The 18,515-nt window shown below is 38.0% G+C and overlaps 1 protein-coding gene across 5 annotated transcripts in view; it reads right to left on the bottom strand.

The window, feature by feature from the left end:
* LOC127411844 (Golgi-specific brefeldin A-resistance guanine nucleotide exchange factor 1-like) overlaps positions 1-18,515 on the bottom strand; it is a 130,010-nt gene that overhangs the window by 41,316 nt on the left and 70,179 nt on the right. For all 5 annotated transcript variants that reach the window (XM_051647667.1, XM_051647669.1, XM_051647670.1 and 2 more), the window contains exons 5-9: positions 10,147-10,265; positions 8,293-8,401; positions 7,958-8,018; positions 2,288-2,342; positions 209-353 (exon numbers count right to left, since the gene is read on the bottom strand). In XM_051647667.1, the coding sequence (XP_051503627.1) occupies positions 209-353; positions 2,288-2,342; positions 7,958-8,018; positions 8,293-8,401; positions 10,147-10,265 (489 nt within the window). The remainder of the gene's footprint in view (positions 1-208; positions 354-2,287; positions 2,343-7,957; positions 8,019-8,292; positions 8,402-10,146; positions 10,266-18,515) is intronic.

Below are 18,515 nucleotides of genomic sequence, written 5' to 3'. Positions count from 1 at the left end.
ATGGGGGTGACTAGACTTTTCTTGTTCCAATGATAGTGTGCTTTGAAAAAAAAGACACCTTGTGAATGATCCTGAAGGGGTTGATTTAAGATCCTGACCCTGTTATTTACGACGCACACTTTGTCTTCATTCATTGGTCTCTTTACTGGGTTAAGCTGTACTGCATAACAATCTCTATCAAAAATAAGTGTTTGGAATTTCATTGTACCTGAAATGTTGTTGGTGAGGGTACTGGACTGGGCTGAATCCAAGTGCCCCGAGGGACTGCGTACCATGTGACGAGGGGGGCGGGGTGAACGTTTCTGTTTCTTCCACTTGGATGACTCGTTCATTCCACCGGCTCTCATCTTTAGCTTCAAAACAAACATGGAGTCTCGTTAAATCAAGCCTAACTCACCAGTTCACTGCACAAAGAACGAGTGTCCAATACAGATGGGCAAGGCAAAAACAAAATCTCATGACACCTTAAATCATCATAAGTAAAATGCCAACACACAAATAGATGGATACACATTACGCATACATTAAGATGTGTAATTTTGTAGAAAAATAAAATGTGCGGTCTGTATGTATACTGAGGTGACTGTGCATATACCCATAAAAAAGGGGGGGGGGGGGTGTTATCTTTAGCAGCAATAAAACATAATAGTTGTTTAACTTGTATGAAATCTTATGTTTACTGGCAATACATTGTTTGAGATCAGACTTTCAAAAGATAAACACTTGATGACCTCAAGCTATAAAATGTCTGTCAGTGTGAATGGTCCATTTGATCCACAAACTGAAAGGTATCATAGTGTTCCCAGAGTAATGCTTGTCTCAGCTTGTTCTACCACCTTCCAAATCTTGAAACACTGTATTAATTCAATTCTAACATGAGCATGACACCAAAAATTAAACATAAAGAACTGGACCTGGTAATACTGTCAAAGCACTTTGATAGGTCAAATACATAGGGGTTGTATAAGGTTACAGTAAATCTGATCGGTGACTGCGATCTCTTCTCCTTACCTGCACTCGTTTGTTTTTCCATAAGATATTGTAAGCCTCAGGAGAGAAGGGGCAGGCCCCGAGATTAGTGATGACATGTCACAAGATCAGAAGGAACGCATGACACGGGAGCACATACACAACTACTCCATGCACATGGGATAATATGACACTTATACCAAGACCACGTCCATGCAGTTCCCTTGAGGAAATGGCCTCACATTCACCATCAGTAACTCACACACATTCAAAGACTGTAACCCAATGCATATCTTATAGGAAACAGGGGGAGTAGCACCTCAGCATACATTACAAACAAACATGTATTAATCGGGCAGACTAACCAAGAATAAAGGTAATGGATGCCATTAACAGAACAGGAACACAGAGCATGCAAAATGGCAGTCAAAAAGAATTTCAGGTCTTCAAAGAATGAGATTTAAAAAGACCCATTCAAATGAATATACACTGAAATATAAAAAGTAAAATACAAATGACAAAAAAAATACATATTTAACCAAATTGTAGGCCTATGGAAAAATATGTGGGCCCATACTGTTACATAAGCTCATTTAACACTAATCAACTATCACTGTTCTTATCATATACAAAGTCTTTCTTAATACTGAATTTCTCATTCTAACAATTTATAGTTTTGCTTAACAGTACACAAAAACCATAGCTACTTCTATGCATCCTTTGTTGAAAACACGATGAGATTATGTTTCATTGCCATGAATAGCGATTGCTAGAATTCCTTAGCAAATCTCCCCACCATGCACTCAAACATAAAGCCATGCGTCTCAGCGTAGGTAAATGCACTAGCTGCAACCCGATAAAAAACGCCATTTTAATGCATGTAAATGTGCTATACCCTCTCTAAGCCCGTCTGATTGGTGTTTCTAGGCTGATCTGCATTAATAAAATCCTGTGCGTCCAGAATACAGCCTGGAATCTGCGAGTTAGAACAGGCAAATGGGCAAGGATGAACTCGATGACATCAATCTGGTATGAGAACACAGGGAAAGTGGAATTTGGCTCCCTGAATAACTGCGGTATAAAGAAGCATGGGTCTCTCAAATACAAACCCCACACTAAAATAAAGTTATTATCACTGTGGCAGAAAAACACATTTACCTCTCACTAGATACTATTTCAGTCACCTTGGCTGGAGGTATGGAGACCTCTACCTTACAAATCTAATAAAGTAAGTTAGAAAAAAGTGCAGATGAGGAAAGCGGGTGTAAAGGGTTTGGAAGAGAGGCAGATTGGAGATCTAGGGAGATTTCATATTTACCTTCTTCATGTTAGTGCCCACATAACTCTTGGCCTCCTCTTTGAACTGTGGTAATCTGCAGAAACAGCACAAATAATTCAGCTTGAGGGTTCTTTGCATGCGTTTATGATATATGCATAACAGTGTTTCCTAAATGATCCTGGGTTTGCAGGACAACCAGCGAAGACAATACAACAGAAAGATGTGTTGTCGATTTATTCTCTTTGTATTATTTTGTGGCAACCACATTCAATTTAATTCATTTTTAATTTAGAACACAGACTCACAACTCCACTAAAACAGAATTTATTTTGCCATGGTGCAGTCAATGAAGAGAGGTCTCAGAGACAATGATTTATAATATTAGAACTATTCATAAATCTATTAGAAACCTACAGAAAAAAAATTTATTCTAAAAACCCACATTAAAATGATGCTCAGATGCACTTCAAACTCTAAATCGCTGGTTCTCAATTGGTGGATCCCATTTAAAAAGAGAGTAGAAAACATGTTCCATATCTCATGTTGTTGATGTCAAAGGCTGTGCATCCAATCAAACTCTACAGTATTTTGGTGCAAATTCATCTGTCACTTCGTGACAAAAGTTCAGTTGCAACAAGGACAAACTTGGTTTGTGTTGACCACAAAATGCTTTGTGCAGTGAAGCATGAAACCGTCGCAGTTCAAAAGACATTTAGAAACCAAATGCTCAATAATTTTGCATGTTGTTGGGCCTGTGCAGTTTAAGGTCATATGAATAAATCTCACAGTTTGAATATTTGTATTTGTTTACTTTTTTATAAATAATAGTGCTGTCAGTCAATTAAATGTTTTTATTTTTTATTAAAAAAAATATATATTTTATCACGATTAATCGCAGATTTTGAAAGTGCTGAAATTGGACATTATATATACTTCTTTTCCTGTCAAAATGCATTTATTTCCATCTTAGGAAAGACAGCAAAACAATATGTAACAATATAATGCTTTATTAACATTTTCCAAATGTATTAAGATAGAAATGCACTAAAATATCACCAATTCAAGTAACATTAAAGTTTTCCCAAAGTCTAATTGGGAGGTTGATTAATTGAAAGAACTATTCCTCCCATAGGTTGCATTTTCTTTGCAATGGGCATTAAATCTCTTAAACTTCCATACTCAACAATATTAATCTGCCGGTAGACTGTGGCTTTCCGCTTTGTTACAGCAATCGTAAAGCCACATTCACGATTCGCGCCAGGGCACTCCAAATGACAAGCGCATGGGTTGCAAGGGTTGCAAAATTCCGGGAATTTTCTAAGTTGGAAACTTTCCATGGGAATTAACGGGAATATATGGGAATTAATGGGAATAAACTGGAAATTTGCTAAATTTCAAGTTAGCCTATAACAGGGAACTTAAATGTAGTTGAAAAAAAAAACTTCTTGCAGCATAATCTTGGTTAAAACAACCAGATTTAATGCCAATTCAGTTGAATTTCTACCCTGCGCATTCCTCAATCACATGCACATAGCACACTACTAACTGCAGGCTACTTACTACAGCAGGACTATTGAAGCCACACTACTGCATTTGAGCCCAAGGACTACATCCAGTCAAGTAAGTTTTGATGATATTACTAGGGTAAATATATTTGATCTATGGTATTAAATTTAACTAGCAAATACTACATCAAAATGTGTTTATACAGTAGCTAGCTAGCCAGTAAATCATATATGCTAAATGTAAGCTAGCTAACACCATTTCATTGACAATTTAAGATGCTAGCTATCATGGTGCTAGCTAGCACAATCAACTGTGATGCTGTTTCTTCTGCCTTCTGCTAGCCAGTTTTCTGTTACCATACAAGAATGCAGGTTATAGTTTGATTTAGCAAGCTGATTGAGGAGTGTTCATCTATTCATCTAGCCTATTTCTATTCATTTGTCCAGCAAAAATATTTTTACCATTCCAGAATATTCCAATTGTTTAGCTAACTATTTATATATCTGTGCATGGCATTGCATCAGTGTTTTTTTTACAAGCTTTTTCCTAATCTTATTCTACAGAACAATGCCATATGCGCCATATGATGTGTGGCTACATTTCACCTCATCCAATGTAGAAGGAAAGGCTGTGTACATTTGCAAATACTGAGCAAAGACCTATGTTAAGAATGCCACAAAGATGCAGCAGCATATAGCCAAGTGCCCAAAGTCTTTTCCAATATTTCCAAAAATCCCCAGCTTAAATTCCCATGGAAAGTTTCTGGAAAGTTTCCGGAAATTTACCAGAAATTTTCCGCCCCTAGTTGTGATCATTAAAAAGGTTCTGCCCTGTCAACCAGTGTTTATGCTGGTTTTAAGAAAAAATTATTTGTTAAACTTTTTTAATTAATCGCATGCGTTAACGCATTAATTCTGACAGCTCTAATATTAAACATTTTGTGTTGGGTCACCTCTTGGTGTCCAATGTAAAACCTGGGTTCTGAGGCAAAACCAGTTTTAAACCACTGCCCTAAATAACCACCAACAAAATGCTCCTTTTGCTTTCATGCTCCAAACTTTTAAGTACATTTTATTAGGGGTCAGATCTAGTTCTCAAAACTGCAGTTTAATTAACACCCTCTGAACTATCATTCCATGAAACCTCTCTTAAACCAAAACGGAGGACTTAATATGTCCGAAGAGCCACCATCTTTGTTCCTAGGGCATGACTTTTGACCCGGTGCGTTGGTTCATTAGCCGAATTAGATGGATGGTGTTTTCAGCCGCAAAAGGCATTGTGTGTATGTGTGTGGACACTACTGCTTTTCCTCTAGTGAGATGTCACCGCTTGCACAGGCAGGCTGGGAGAGAGACAGGTCCTGATGTTAACTCTGCTCTGCGTTAATGGAGTGTTGTCTTGCCGGCTTGATTATGGGATGATCTGTGAGTCCAACAGATTAACATCCCAAATGCTTTCAGCAGGCTGCTTAAGCCTCATTCTGAGCACTCAATAAGATCTGCTGTTCATTACTCCGGCTCTCTCGACCACACACACACACACACACACACACACACACACACTACATCCACTGCTTATTAGCCTTAGGCACACACAGAAACACACACACTCATTATTAAGGCCACTCACACCCTCATTGTGAAGGTGACGTGGACAAGAGGGTCTGAGCAATAAGAACATGCACAATGGAGCGGCAAACTCAGGTGGTATGCGTTTGGTGTGTGTGTGTGTGTGTGTGTGTGTGTGTGTGTGTGTGTGTGCATGTATATATCTCACAGATAAAATTATATTATCAGTTTTAATAAAAAATTATAAATCAATGCTACTCATCTAAAGGATGTTTATATTGCATACAATTATAAAAACAAACAGAGAATGTTTGACTAATTTAAAATTCAGGTCAAAATACCGTAATATTATTCAGATGCTAATGAAATATGATCTGTTCCTCTTTCATTTAGTCTTTCATAAGATACTGAATTTTGTTATTATGTCTTTGTTTCGCATATATTTGTGTGTGTGTGTGTGTGTGTGTGTGTGTGTGTGTTTACACGTGTCTGTACGTCCCTAATCTAAATGCAGATGGTAGAGTGTGATGTGTTCCGTGGTCTCATCCCCTTGTCTGTGCGGGATGTGACTGGAAGTCTAATGTGAGTGGATACGCACCTCTGATAAATGCCACCCCATAATCATGTTATTGCTTTAAAGCAGCAGTACACTATGACCTGCACAGCAAGACGAAGGGCTTCCACTCACAATTACACCACAATTATTGTGCTATATGTTAGCCTATACAAAAGCCAAGTCAGAACTAAAATTTAAAAGCATATATTTCTAGATTTTATATGATTAACACTATGTACATGACATTAAGAAATCAAATAATTCTGTTATATACTGAGATATCATAGGGATGGGAAATAAGAAATGGTTTATATTCAGATATGGCTCAGTTTAAAAAAAAAAAAAAAAAAAAAAACTTTTTTTTTTATCAAATTACTTTCAAGATGTTTGGTTCTGTAAACAGTCTGCATTTTTGTAGATGGAACACATACTAAAATATTCAGACAGTGCTTCTTGTACCACTATTAACCGAATCTACAGTGCCACGGCAAAAGAAAAACATAGCTGTGTCGTGAGCTTTCAGTCTGAATTAAATGTGATGTGACAGATAGACAGGGTTTCTACTGCACTGTACTTGCTGTTCTTACACAACAACAAAAACACAGTGCGGTCAGTGTAGTCCAACTTGTGAACGAATGATTTATAGCGATTCTTTGGTCAAAAAGACTCACAAATCCGTCTTAAACTCCAAAATGTAGACTTACCAAACCTGCCAGAGCAGTTCTTGACTTGTTTGCTGAACCACAAGTCATTACTTTTGTCATGTCCAACTCAAAATGAACTGAGAACTGCTACTGTGTTATAATAAGTGTAATTACAGACTGGTTGTAATTTAATTTGACAACACGTGGTTAAAGATACACATTTGGATGTTTAATGTTGTAATAAATTGAATTAAAAAATAAATATATAAATATGTAACCAAAAACAGTACTATTTTTGTTTAGTAATTTTGTTTATTATAGCATTTTAGGACCAATTAATGGGGGTGGGATGTTGGGAATCACTATGGAACAATAATAGTTAATCGGAATCAAAATCAGAACCAGGATTATTAAATTCTTCCGATTTCTTTTCATGTAAACAATGACATCAGCAAGCTTCATCTGTACCAGACAATTAGGGCTAAGAATTTGTTGGAAAGTGCAACTTTTTCATAGGAATATGCAATATTGTTGCATATCACCTTGTATTTGAAAAGCAATATTCTTGTGTCATTTCGATATACAAAAGACATTGAAATATTTAAGTTTCCTAAAGCCCAAAGTATTCTTCAGTCAGACACGTGACGTGTGACGCAAATCTCATTATCATCAGAGTGCTCGAGCACTAAACGCGCCTAGCCCAATTTTTCTAACCGAGTGTCTTTAAACGCGCAGAATGCGTGCGCCTGGAATTATTTGCACTAATTAGAGGGTCCACAAGGTGGCAACACTCACATTTGAGGCACTGGTGTCACGAAGCAGCGCTAGAAGATCATCACCGTTAAACATTAGGAGACTGAGGTAAATACAACAACAGTGGATATGCACGTCAAGAGCGAGTGTGTGGGGAGGTCAGGATATACCTGCATTTGTACAACTCGAGTCTGAAGGACTATAAAGACATCTTTATGGGTCTAAACTCAAACTAAACTCTAAATCCTTGAAGAGAAATAGTCCGATGTCTCATAGCAGTCATATCCCGTATGCGCCAACCACCTGTGTATGCGCATAGTCATTTGGAGTATACTTCGACAGGCTTGTGTTTGACTGTACACAGATGCTGAACATTCGCGTCAGAATTGAAGTGTACTTTGGGCTTAATCCTTCAAGAGTAATTAGCCTTGCTTTGCATTGTCAGAGACCGAAGCCTTCACCTGTTCTTATGTGTTTGTGTGTGGGTAGCTGAAAACCTCCGGAGGTAATTGAGAGAGGCCTGAGATTGAAACCAGAGCCCGTTACGGAGACAGACCCAGTTCCTGTTGTGTTTGGTCTCGGGTTCGGTTTGATTATGTGAACAGCAAGAACACGACTCTGTTCCTAATCCCCATCCCTCCATCCCCTCTTCCCTTTCTTCTCGTTCTCTCTCTTTAGTTACCTGGAGAAGAGCAGCTGCACCATGTCGACCAGTGTATGTTCAGCTGACTTTCTCAGCAGCTCTGTGATGAGAAAATAGCAAAGAAAAAAAAAAAACAATGAGAAAGAGAAGGACATATTAGGCCAGAGGATAAGAGCAGCACCTCGGGGGCTCAGAGTCCAGTCTGTGTTTGGTCAGGATTAGAGCAGGGGTTTATCATCGTCCTGAGAGCACAGGACTACAAACTGAGGGAGGGAGATTCAAGCACTGACCAGATGATGAGTCAGGCTGATCAGCAAAATGGTTGAGAAAAGTGAAAAGCATACAGCTCTTTTTTTTTTCCAGTTTTAACTTACCGCTTAATCTCATTTCAAAGCATATACGGAAACAGGACTGCATGATTTCACAAACAGACTCGTTGGTCAGATGGGCTCCTACTGGAGTCAGCAGCAAAGTCCTTAAAACCTGGATAAATAAAAACAATGACTTGCACTGAAGCCACTTGGTAACATTTAAGACAATTTAAGTATTTTTCCATACAGGTAACAGCATGGCTATGTTTAGAACAGCATACTATCACACTACCATTTACTGTGCACAGTATGCAAATAATAGGATGACAAGGGATGTACCAGTACAACGTTTGTGTGCCGAGACCAAAATTGTATTATTTAGAACAACATCTGCAGATACCAATAGTTTGGTGGTTCTGCTTTTTAATGCTACTTCTACATTGCAGAGAAAATGGTCTCAGTTATTAACAATTAACAACTGCTCACATTAACTGAATTCTGCTCACATTAAAGGAATATTCCAGGTTCAATACAAGTTAAGCTCAATCGACAGCATTTGTGACAATGTCGATTACCACAAAAAAAATTTTTTTTTTTTTTTAATCTGGGTAACAGTGAGGCTCTTACAATGGAAGTGAATGGGGCCAATTCGTTAACATTAAATACTCACCGTTCCAGAAGAATAGTCACAAGAGGTAAACAATATGAGTGGTAACAGGCTTTGTGTGTGATAAAATTGCTTACTAAGCTTTTCTGTGTAAAGTTATATCCAATTTTACAACTTCATTGCCATGACACTGTAACGCTGTAAAACCTAAAACCTTAAAACAGCTGTAAAAATTACAATTGAAACAACATTACAGCTCCATAATACATGAGTTTTAACAAAATAATTAATGTAAGTGCTTTTATAAAATTATAAGCTTCATGTTTCTGCCTTTAAACCCTCCAAAACATTGGCCCCATTCACTCCTATTGTTAAGTGTCTCACTGTAACCTCGATTTTTGTTTGTTTTAAAGAAAAGGAGAGGCAAGTCGAAATGAACATTATGCCACAAATTATGTCGACTGAGCTTAACCTGTATTGAAACCAGAATATTCCTTTGAATTGGAAAGATCTTAATTTTTTTTTTATGTACTTATACGGTATAACAATAATTACATTAAGTTGGTAACACGGCAAGAGATGTAGGCTAATTGTCTGTTATGTTTTTCTGCCCCCTTTTGACAGGAAAAAGTCAGCACTGATCATCAGCCGATTGTTTAAAAACAGCAGATGATCAGGGCCGATTATTTCCAGTAAAAAAATAATGTTTGGCTGATACATCGGTGCACTTCTAAGGACGACCTACTATTTTTGCACAGTATTCAACAGTGCACACAGTATTAGTTCCTCAATGCAATGTGCTCGACTTGACCTTCCATTTCCAGTCTGACTGAAGAACCAGAAGTAATATCAAACATGAGTTTTACAATTCACACAATCTTCTTGACCCCTGATTTGATTGGCCTGTCAAGAGTTACGATATTTTTACACTAAATCGGTTAAAGAGGATAACTGGACACCACTCACTGAAACAAACATGCAACATGATGAGGTCAGACGAAGTGATAAAAACATAGCATACTACTGTTATTATTAAATATTTAGACAAAATTGTTGGCATTATACAGTGTACTGTATACTGCACAGCATTCAGTATGTAGCCATTAGTATTCCATTCCGAACATAGACAAACATGCTTTTCAACTTGGCCCTCGAAGAGAAATCGGCCTGCTTCAAGTGTGTGTGGTTGTGTATTTTTTTGGTTTGTATATTTATTTATGTAACTTTTTTTTATACTTTCAAAGGGTTGCCATAAACACAACTGTGCAACATGTCGGAGCACAACGGTTTGTGTGATTTAAGTGTGTTACCTGAAGGATTTTCATCAGCACCACCTCATCACTCGCAGGGTCAGTACCCACGAATCTTGCATGTGTGACCGCATCAGCCATGTTCTCGATGCCCTCTGCTGCCCCTTCATGATTGGCATCTGTAGAGGACAGGGACAGCAAACATTAAAACAAACTAAAAATATCCTAATATATTCCCCCTCACCATCTCATTAAAGCTGATGATTCTCAGCCAGATAAGTTGTACGTGGGTCATAATGACATGACCACGGTTACATGATTAATCTTACACAATTAACCTGGTTACCGGTTCATCCCCCACACCGCTATCAACTGACCACGCTCTGTGTGAAGAGTGCCAAACAACCATCTGACATCTAATCACCAGATGTGTGCTTTTGTGGACAGCCTGCTAAATTGGCTGTCTAGGCAACGTTGTTTTGAAACCCAAGCTGGGCCAGATAGCAGGCTAGAGCCGGGCTGCTTTTCTTTCCCATCGCCTTTAAAGAGCATTTCATTAACTAATAAGTGCAGGCTGCCTGGGGAGGAGGCCGGGGCTGTGACTGCAGGTAAAGCCTTGCCATAAGAGTGCATTCCACATATTAGCAGGCAAATAACACCGAGAGAGAGAGACTGAGACACAGACAGCCTTTATCCTGAACACTGAATGAGTACACGCATTGTTATTAAGGTCTAGGGCTTAAAATCAACCAGCTCTTTAACATTCGCCTGGTCATTGCATAGGTATTGGGGCGGGCGATATATTGTTTGAAACGATCGGTATATAAGGATTATGCAAAACGGCACCACGTAGTATGAAATGGCCGTTCATTCCAATCTATCATTCAAAAGCGAGTGTGGACCAACTGCTAAGCCACACCCCCCCATGTGCATTTATTCTGCTGCTGTCATAACATGACAGAGAAGAAACTGGATTAAATGAATTAGCTAAGGAATTAATAAATAACATCTGAATTAACTACTGTGTGTACTATATCTAGTAATTATTCAGTCGCCAATGAGCACTGCAGTATGCCATGAAAGGCTACATTCAAAACGTAACATTGTGCAAAAAAGGTGTAATGGAGAATCGAAGCAAACGCTTATGTTCAACTAAAAGAGAGAAGCCTCCTTTAGGTTTGGATCGAAAAATAACAGATGCCATGCAGATAAAGTAGCATTTTTTAATCATAATATATTAATAGTAGATACATTTGTTTCATTGCAATGTACACTACTATTCAAATATATAGGGATGGGAATCATAAGAAATTTTCAACTCTGATTCCCCTTAACGATTCAGGTTCCTTAAAGTTTCCATTAACGATTCTTTTAGAACTTTTGAGGAAGAAATATTTTGAAATAAGTAATGCAATTCTTATTGGATTACTGTCCTCAGCAGTCTATTGCCAAATGATGAGATCATGTTTTAAATGATATATAGAACACACAATTAGGAGTGTTTACACAGACATTTTAATGAAAATATTTATTAATGAAAGATATTTATTAATTCGTTGATCTGTACACCACTAATTACAGCAAAACTCATAACATGTACCTTTAACTACAAATTATCATATCAACCACCCTCCAGTAATTAATCTGATTTAAGTCTCACGAGCCTTAAGTACACATATAGTTACAATACTTTCAAGTTGGACATGATGAAATTGATGACTTGCATTTCAGTAAGTTTTTGATTCACTAAAAAGAACCAGCTGATAAGAGTCACTCATTCGGGAGGAAGCGCTGTATGTCTTGTGGTGTAGATTCAAAAGAACTGACTCATAAGAATAATTTGTTGGGGAATCAGTTTATCCTGGTCATGCTGTATGCATCACGCTGTAGATTTAAAAGAATCGGTTCGTAAGAGTTATCCATTCGGGAATCGGACTACACAGGTTGCACTGTAAGTTTTGTGCTGTAGATTTAAAAGAATTGTCTCAGAGTCATTGGTTCGTGAATTGGGCTACACTAGTCGCACTGCATGTTGTTTGGCGCTGTAGATTCAAAAGCATCGGCTGATAAGAGTCACTAATTCAGGACGAAGCGCTGTTTGTTTTGTGGTGTAGATTCAAAAGAACTAGCTAATAAGAATCACTTGTTGGAGAATCGGCCTATACTCGTTGTGCAGTATGTACAGTGCTATAGATTCAAAAGAATCAGTTCGTAAGAGTCATTCATTCGGGAATAGGACTTCACTGGTTGCACTGTAAGTTTTGAGCTGTAGATTTGAAAGAATTGTCATATAAGAGTCATTACTTCATGAATTGGACTACAGTGGTTGGGCAGTATGTTTCACGCTGATGATTCAAAAGAAACGGCTAATAAGAGTCATTCGTTAGAGAATCAGACTTCACTGGTGGTGCTGCTGATTCAATAGCAGTGTTGCAGTGCCACTGAATGGTAATGTAGGAAATACAGTGTGAATATTTAAGCATGGTGTTTTGTCCACATTGACGGAAGAATGCATGTTCGAGAACTGTTATCGGAACTGAAAGTCATGAAAATGATTTGGTTATGGTATTATTATTTTTTTTTATATGGATCCAGTTCTAAATAAGAGCCAGTTCTCGGTTCCAAACCCTACAAATAAACACAAATTTACACAAAACTTTAGACCTTATTTACAGAAGCGCCATCGTTGATTTTTGATGGGAATGAAACCTGTGAGGGATAGACTTACCGTCTCTTCAATGACATGCACTGTATAAAGCTATCAAAAAGCTGAAATATCTTGGAAAGATGTTTCATCAGTGAAAAGTTCCTAAAACACTTTAAACAACTGTACAACCTATTGAAGACACTGTACGTCTATCCCTCACAGCCTTGTTGTTATTCGCATCAAAAACCAAAGATGCCGCTGCGGTGAATAAGGCCTATGATGACTACTCTAATAAAACTAAATTAGCCCTACCTTTACTTTTTTTACTAAATTACGAGTGAAATTCTATCGAGTGAGCATGAGTAAACTGAACAGCCATAAAGAAGCAGGCCCCCAATAAACACAGGACCCCCTTCCAAACAGCCGATCTCCATGGAAACAAGAGCCACATTCTATTCAGCACAACATCAGAAGTCATCTAAAATACTAATCCTCACTTGGCACAGTCTATGCAGCCAAACGTGAAAGTCATTGTTAAAATTACTGAAGTCTGGGTGGGGTTGGAGGGTCTTTGTGCATGTGTATGTGAGTGTATATCAAAGAGGTTCAAACAGCTGTCGTGTACAAAAAGGTTAAATAAGGTACATTCACACAGCAGGGTGTCCCTTAAGTAAAAGAACTGTTCATCACGGAAAAGGGTGCGTGTGTGTGTGTGTGAAACTAGGCGTGCATGGGCAACAATCTGGCTCTTCGAGAAAAAAAAAGAAAAGAATATGCCCGGTCTCCTCCATTACGTTTGTTCGTCTGTTTTAGGGTGAGCTTTGGTTCCTTTTTTTAAATTGCTTTCCTGGCTTGTCATATCAAAATTGGGCACAGTCAGAAATTAGCCAGGGCTCTGGGCAAAAAAAGCCACCAAAAGTGACAAAAATGCCCCCGATATTTTAAATGTGGGGGCCAAAATGGCCCTGAAGTGAATAGCTCTTTTTATCTATCCAGTTCGTTTTTCTTTTTCTGGGAGGTTTTGTTTTTTTTTTTCTCAAGAAAAAAATAATGGAAAAGCTCTGAAAATGGCAATGGCAAGTCCAACAGCTAATAAAAAATAAAAAAAAAGATCACATCAAAATTGAGTGTTGTATTATCCAACATAAGAATCAGACAATTTTTTAAAATGTGTTTACTGTGTTATGGTATTAAAGGACAGCACACTGTGTACTTTTTATTTCATGAAGGTAAAAATGCCACTGAAAATCAATTTATGGGGACAAATATCCACCAATGAATAATAAAAATGTATTTTTTTATTTTTGACCCAATATTACATACAGTATGATCTACAAAACACATGTAAATGCTCAACGTACATCTGTGGATGCATGTGCATTGGCTGTTGTAGTTTTCAGCACAATAAGTGGCAGTCTGTAAGTGAGCCTTTGGTTAAGTACTTGCCTGGGAAAAAGCGGAGTGGGAAAGGGAGAGTGGGAAAAATGGGTTGTGAATATCTGTCAATACGGCCATCCCCCCGAGCCCACCGACCTCAGGCCTGAGATTGAGGGGAATTAGCCTTCACCAAACGAATTCTCCAAGTGTGTGTGTGTGTGTGTGTGTGTGTGTGTGTGTGTGTGTGTGTGTGTGTTGGTGACAGAGAGAGACCCCCCAGTGTGCTAAAGTGTCTCGGGTCTCACTGCACACAGTTAAAAAAAAAAGAAAAAAGACGAAACAACAGGAGGGCGTTTGAGTGATTAAAAAAAAAATAAAAATAAAAATCACATGCTGTAACTCTGTGTGCAAGGAGAGTGTTTGGTATGATTGGTTGGCCTGAAACCAAAAGTTCGACACATGTGAAGAAGTGCTGGTCACAAATTCAAAGTGGGGCAGGCAAATGACTGAGAATTCTTGGGCACAAACTCGAAATAAGAAGGTTCACTGCATTTATTTGTCTGGCCAATAGATGGCAGTATTCTGTCTCTGTACTGTTACGGCAGTGAGTTGCACAGTCTCTCTCCAAATACACTTCAGTAACCTTCTGGGACACAGTGGGTTTTTGTGACATTTGTGAATTTCTCCAAGAGTGTTTTAAGTCCAAGTGAATCTTAAGGAGGACATCTTCGGCGTTTCAGAGATACCAAGTGTTTGGGGGTTTAGCTATGACAACATCTATATATATATATATATATATATATATATATATATATATATATATATATACATCATTATTATTATTATTACTATTTTTATGTCCTCTGTAGGGGACTTTCTGCATGTTTCCACCTGATGGAGAGACACTACAGGTGAATAGGTTAAAACAAGTTACTTTGCAAAGTTGTTGAATTATTCTGTAAATCTCATTTTTTTTTACAAACTGCACAATCAGGAAGTAAACATAGAAACAAATCATTCTGATATATATTTCAAAGAGTAGTTGAGAAAGTATGTATGGTTCATGTGCATTCAGTGGAAGCTGTGGGGGGAAAAAAAACACTCATTTCGATTAGATTGAACACCTATTAAATGCTGCCACTGCTAATGTATATGAATACTACTGATCACACAAAAATACAACATCTATAAACTTTTTCAACATTTCTATTACATATAACAGAGGACTAGTAAAAAAAAAAGTTTTTTTTTTTTTTTTTTTTTTTTTTGCTGGGTCCCAAAAGGATAAAGAGATTCTTTGTCATCTCACCCAAACATACCATTTTTATTTTTTTTAATTGGGCTATGAAGGGGTAGCAGGTTCAGATAACCAGCCTACAACCAGCATCCAAAGTGAGGACCCCTTCACCACAGTGAGTTGTAAATCAAACAGAGCTTTAAATGGAAGAACTATAGTGTGAGGCTGTATGTCTATGGAATGCTAAATGGGAGTAATGATAATGTCACTCATCATGGCAGATTAGTGGAGTCTGACTGAGCATAACCCATCAGTCAGCACACCGCCTCTTATACCTAAAGGTCATTTAATCACACACTCATAGGAGTGCATTAATATGTCATGCTCGTCAGGAGTGCTCACCTGGGATTAGCACAGTGCTGTGTGTTCTGTGTGTGTGACAGAAAAGAAAAATACATATGTGAGAGAAATATAGGGGGGAAAAAAAATCTACTCTGGAAAAGTAATACATTTTGCATGTCACTATAATAAAGCAAAAGCATTGCTGTAAAATATACAGTATTTCTGTGAAAGAACATGAAGAGATACAGAGATGGAAAAGACACTGATACCTACTCAATATTTGGTTGGCTGTTCTTAGCACTGTTTGAGAGTATGTTGTGACTTCATTTGAACTCAAGGAAGTCTGTTCATGTTTGTGACTGGATCTCTTATCCTACAGCAAAAGAGGGCCAGCGTTTGAAGAACCATGGTGCAGATTACAACTGCAACCATTCCCGGGCTTCATGATGAGATGCTGGCATTATGGGGCATTAGGAACAGAGCTGAATCTGGGGTGACAGTAGCTCTCAGGGTGTCCAGGGCTCATTTATTTCATCTGTGTGGCTATTTCTATATAATTTCAAAATTAGAAATAATATAGAAATCTATGTTTATTACAGTATATGTTAAACATTTAACTAAACAGTGGGGTCCAAAAAGTTGAGTGCACTTGAAAATGCTTCTATTTGACATTTTTCTCAGTGTTTTGTTTCTATACATATTACCAGAATAGCAATTTGGGTGAAAAGCTGAATTGAACTCATGCTGGCATGAACTCCGAAAGTTTGTGCAAAACCTGATGATCCATATTATCCAGCATGATTTAAGAATGTTCCAAAGATCATCTTGTGCGCTTCAGTGAAAGCAAGGAAATCTGACCTTTTGTACAAAGTAGTTCACATAGTCAAAGAGCGCGTTTACATGCACGTTCTTACACCGATTATGCTTAATAAGCCGACGACGTGTGTGGTCATGTAAACACAATGAACTGAGTTCCTTTATCGGCATAAAAAAACGGCTTATGAACAGCCTGATCAACACAGGTAGATTTTTGCCCATTACGCCGATTTCGCGTGCCACGTAAACACCTTACCCAGTGTTCTAATGTGTGCACATGTTGAGCGCATGCCTCTTTGCGGTTTGACGTCAAAAGTAGAGAATAATGTGATTATTTCAAATGTCTTGTAAACCCAAATTTCTTCCCTTGTCAGATTTTTTTAAATAAACTGAATTTAGAGAGTAATCAGCGTATTGGTGTGCATGTAAACAGGCTCAATGCCACATATTTGCTTATTTGATCAGTGACCTAAAAATAGTGCAGAGTCTTACATATTTCTTAGTTCATGTAAAAACAATTATTTGCTTTAAATTTGACAAAATCTTAAAAGTTTGTTAAATGAGATTCTGAATCCAAGGTTTTAATGTGAACTCAGTCATTTAAACCCACTGTTATCACCTAATCTATTTATTATTGAGTAATACATGTGTCAGGGTTAAAAATGGACATAGATCTAAATCTAATGCAATTTCTGGCCCATTGCTCGAGGGATTGTGCTAGGAGTTTGACCACATTTAACTCTTTGGTTTATAAAACCTGCCTTCGCTTGTACAAACCATACAGCTGCTTGACAAGTATTGTAATAGCATTTATTCAACAACTCCGACTACTTATGGGAGGAGGAAGAAAAATGAGAGACGCCTAGCATCTGGAAAAGTGTGCTGGTTTCACAGGTCACCGGCAGCATGTTCTTCTGATGAGGCAGAAGACAGTCTGTACTTATCAGCACTGCAGCAAAATAAGCTCTCCTGTGTCAGTGAGGTCCACCCATCAGGAACAGTCTGTACGTTTACTTGCATTTTAAAAGTTTGATTTTAGTCGAACTAAAACAATATTTTTTTCCTTTTTAAATGTTATTAAAACGCTTTAGTCCATCTGCATTCGTACCAGTCTGATTTTTCCAAAGTTGGACTAACAGACCGAGATAAATCAGGAGCTGAGGTACAATCACATTGTGACATTTACTGCGATCAACTGTGGCCCTCTTTAAAGGGGTCATGAAATGCTCTTTTTTTTTATAGTTTCAAGATCTTCCCTGAGGTCCACTGATAATGTTAGTAAAGGTTTTTTTTTTTTTTTTTTTTTTTCACAAAATGATTTTGTAATATATGTTAACTGTCCACCCTGTCTCTGACAATCTTTCTGAAAAGCTTGATTTTTGCCTTGGCTCCTCCTTTAAACTTCAATGTAAACGCCCTCTGTTATGACTGGCTAACAGCGTGCAGCCCCTCAAATTCAGCCATTTTTGAAACTCAATCGGAAGAGAATAAAAACAGCACCAAAACATTAGAAATGTACATTTCACTGTTTACACATAGTGCACATCCAACACATTGCATCCAAATATATTGTACTATTCATCTCAAGCACAACTGTTAAAGGTGCTCTCAGTAATTCTAATCCAATACACTTTTTGTCAAATTCTGCAAATATCTCCTCACAGTCTGCTAGCTGTCAGTTCTGTATCTAGTATTTGTACACAGCCCTGTCTCTGTTAATGGGACAAAAACAAAGTGGATCAGACCGATCCACACAACACTACTCCAGCCAGTCAGCAACAGGGGGTGGTTCTTGCACGTGCACAGGATGGGGGGTGGGGGCAGAGCGAGAGGGAAATTCATTAGAAGAGCGACGGCAAATCTGGCTGATGCGAAATTTCTAAACTCCAAGGAGGACAAATGGCTGAGAAACAGACCAAGAGAAAAGGTCAGACGAATATAAACTAAAAAAAGAAGGATTATGATAAGTCGAGGGCTAGGAGCCGTGTCAACATCGGCGAGGCTTTTCTG

Source organism: Myxocyprinus asiaticus, chromosome 21, assembly GCF_019703515.2.
Source record: "Myxocyprinus asiaticus isolate MX2 ecotype Aquarium Trade chromosome 21, UBuf_Myxa_2, whole genome shotgun sequence".
Classification (NCBI taxonomy): Eukaryota; Metazoa; Chordata; class Actinopteri; order Cypriniformes; family Catostomidae; genus Myxocyprinus; species Myxocyprinus asiaticus.
The sequence above is the reverse complement of the archived record's forward strand: the minus strand, read 5'-3'. Positions and strand labels throughout refer to the sequence as shown.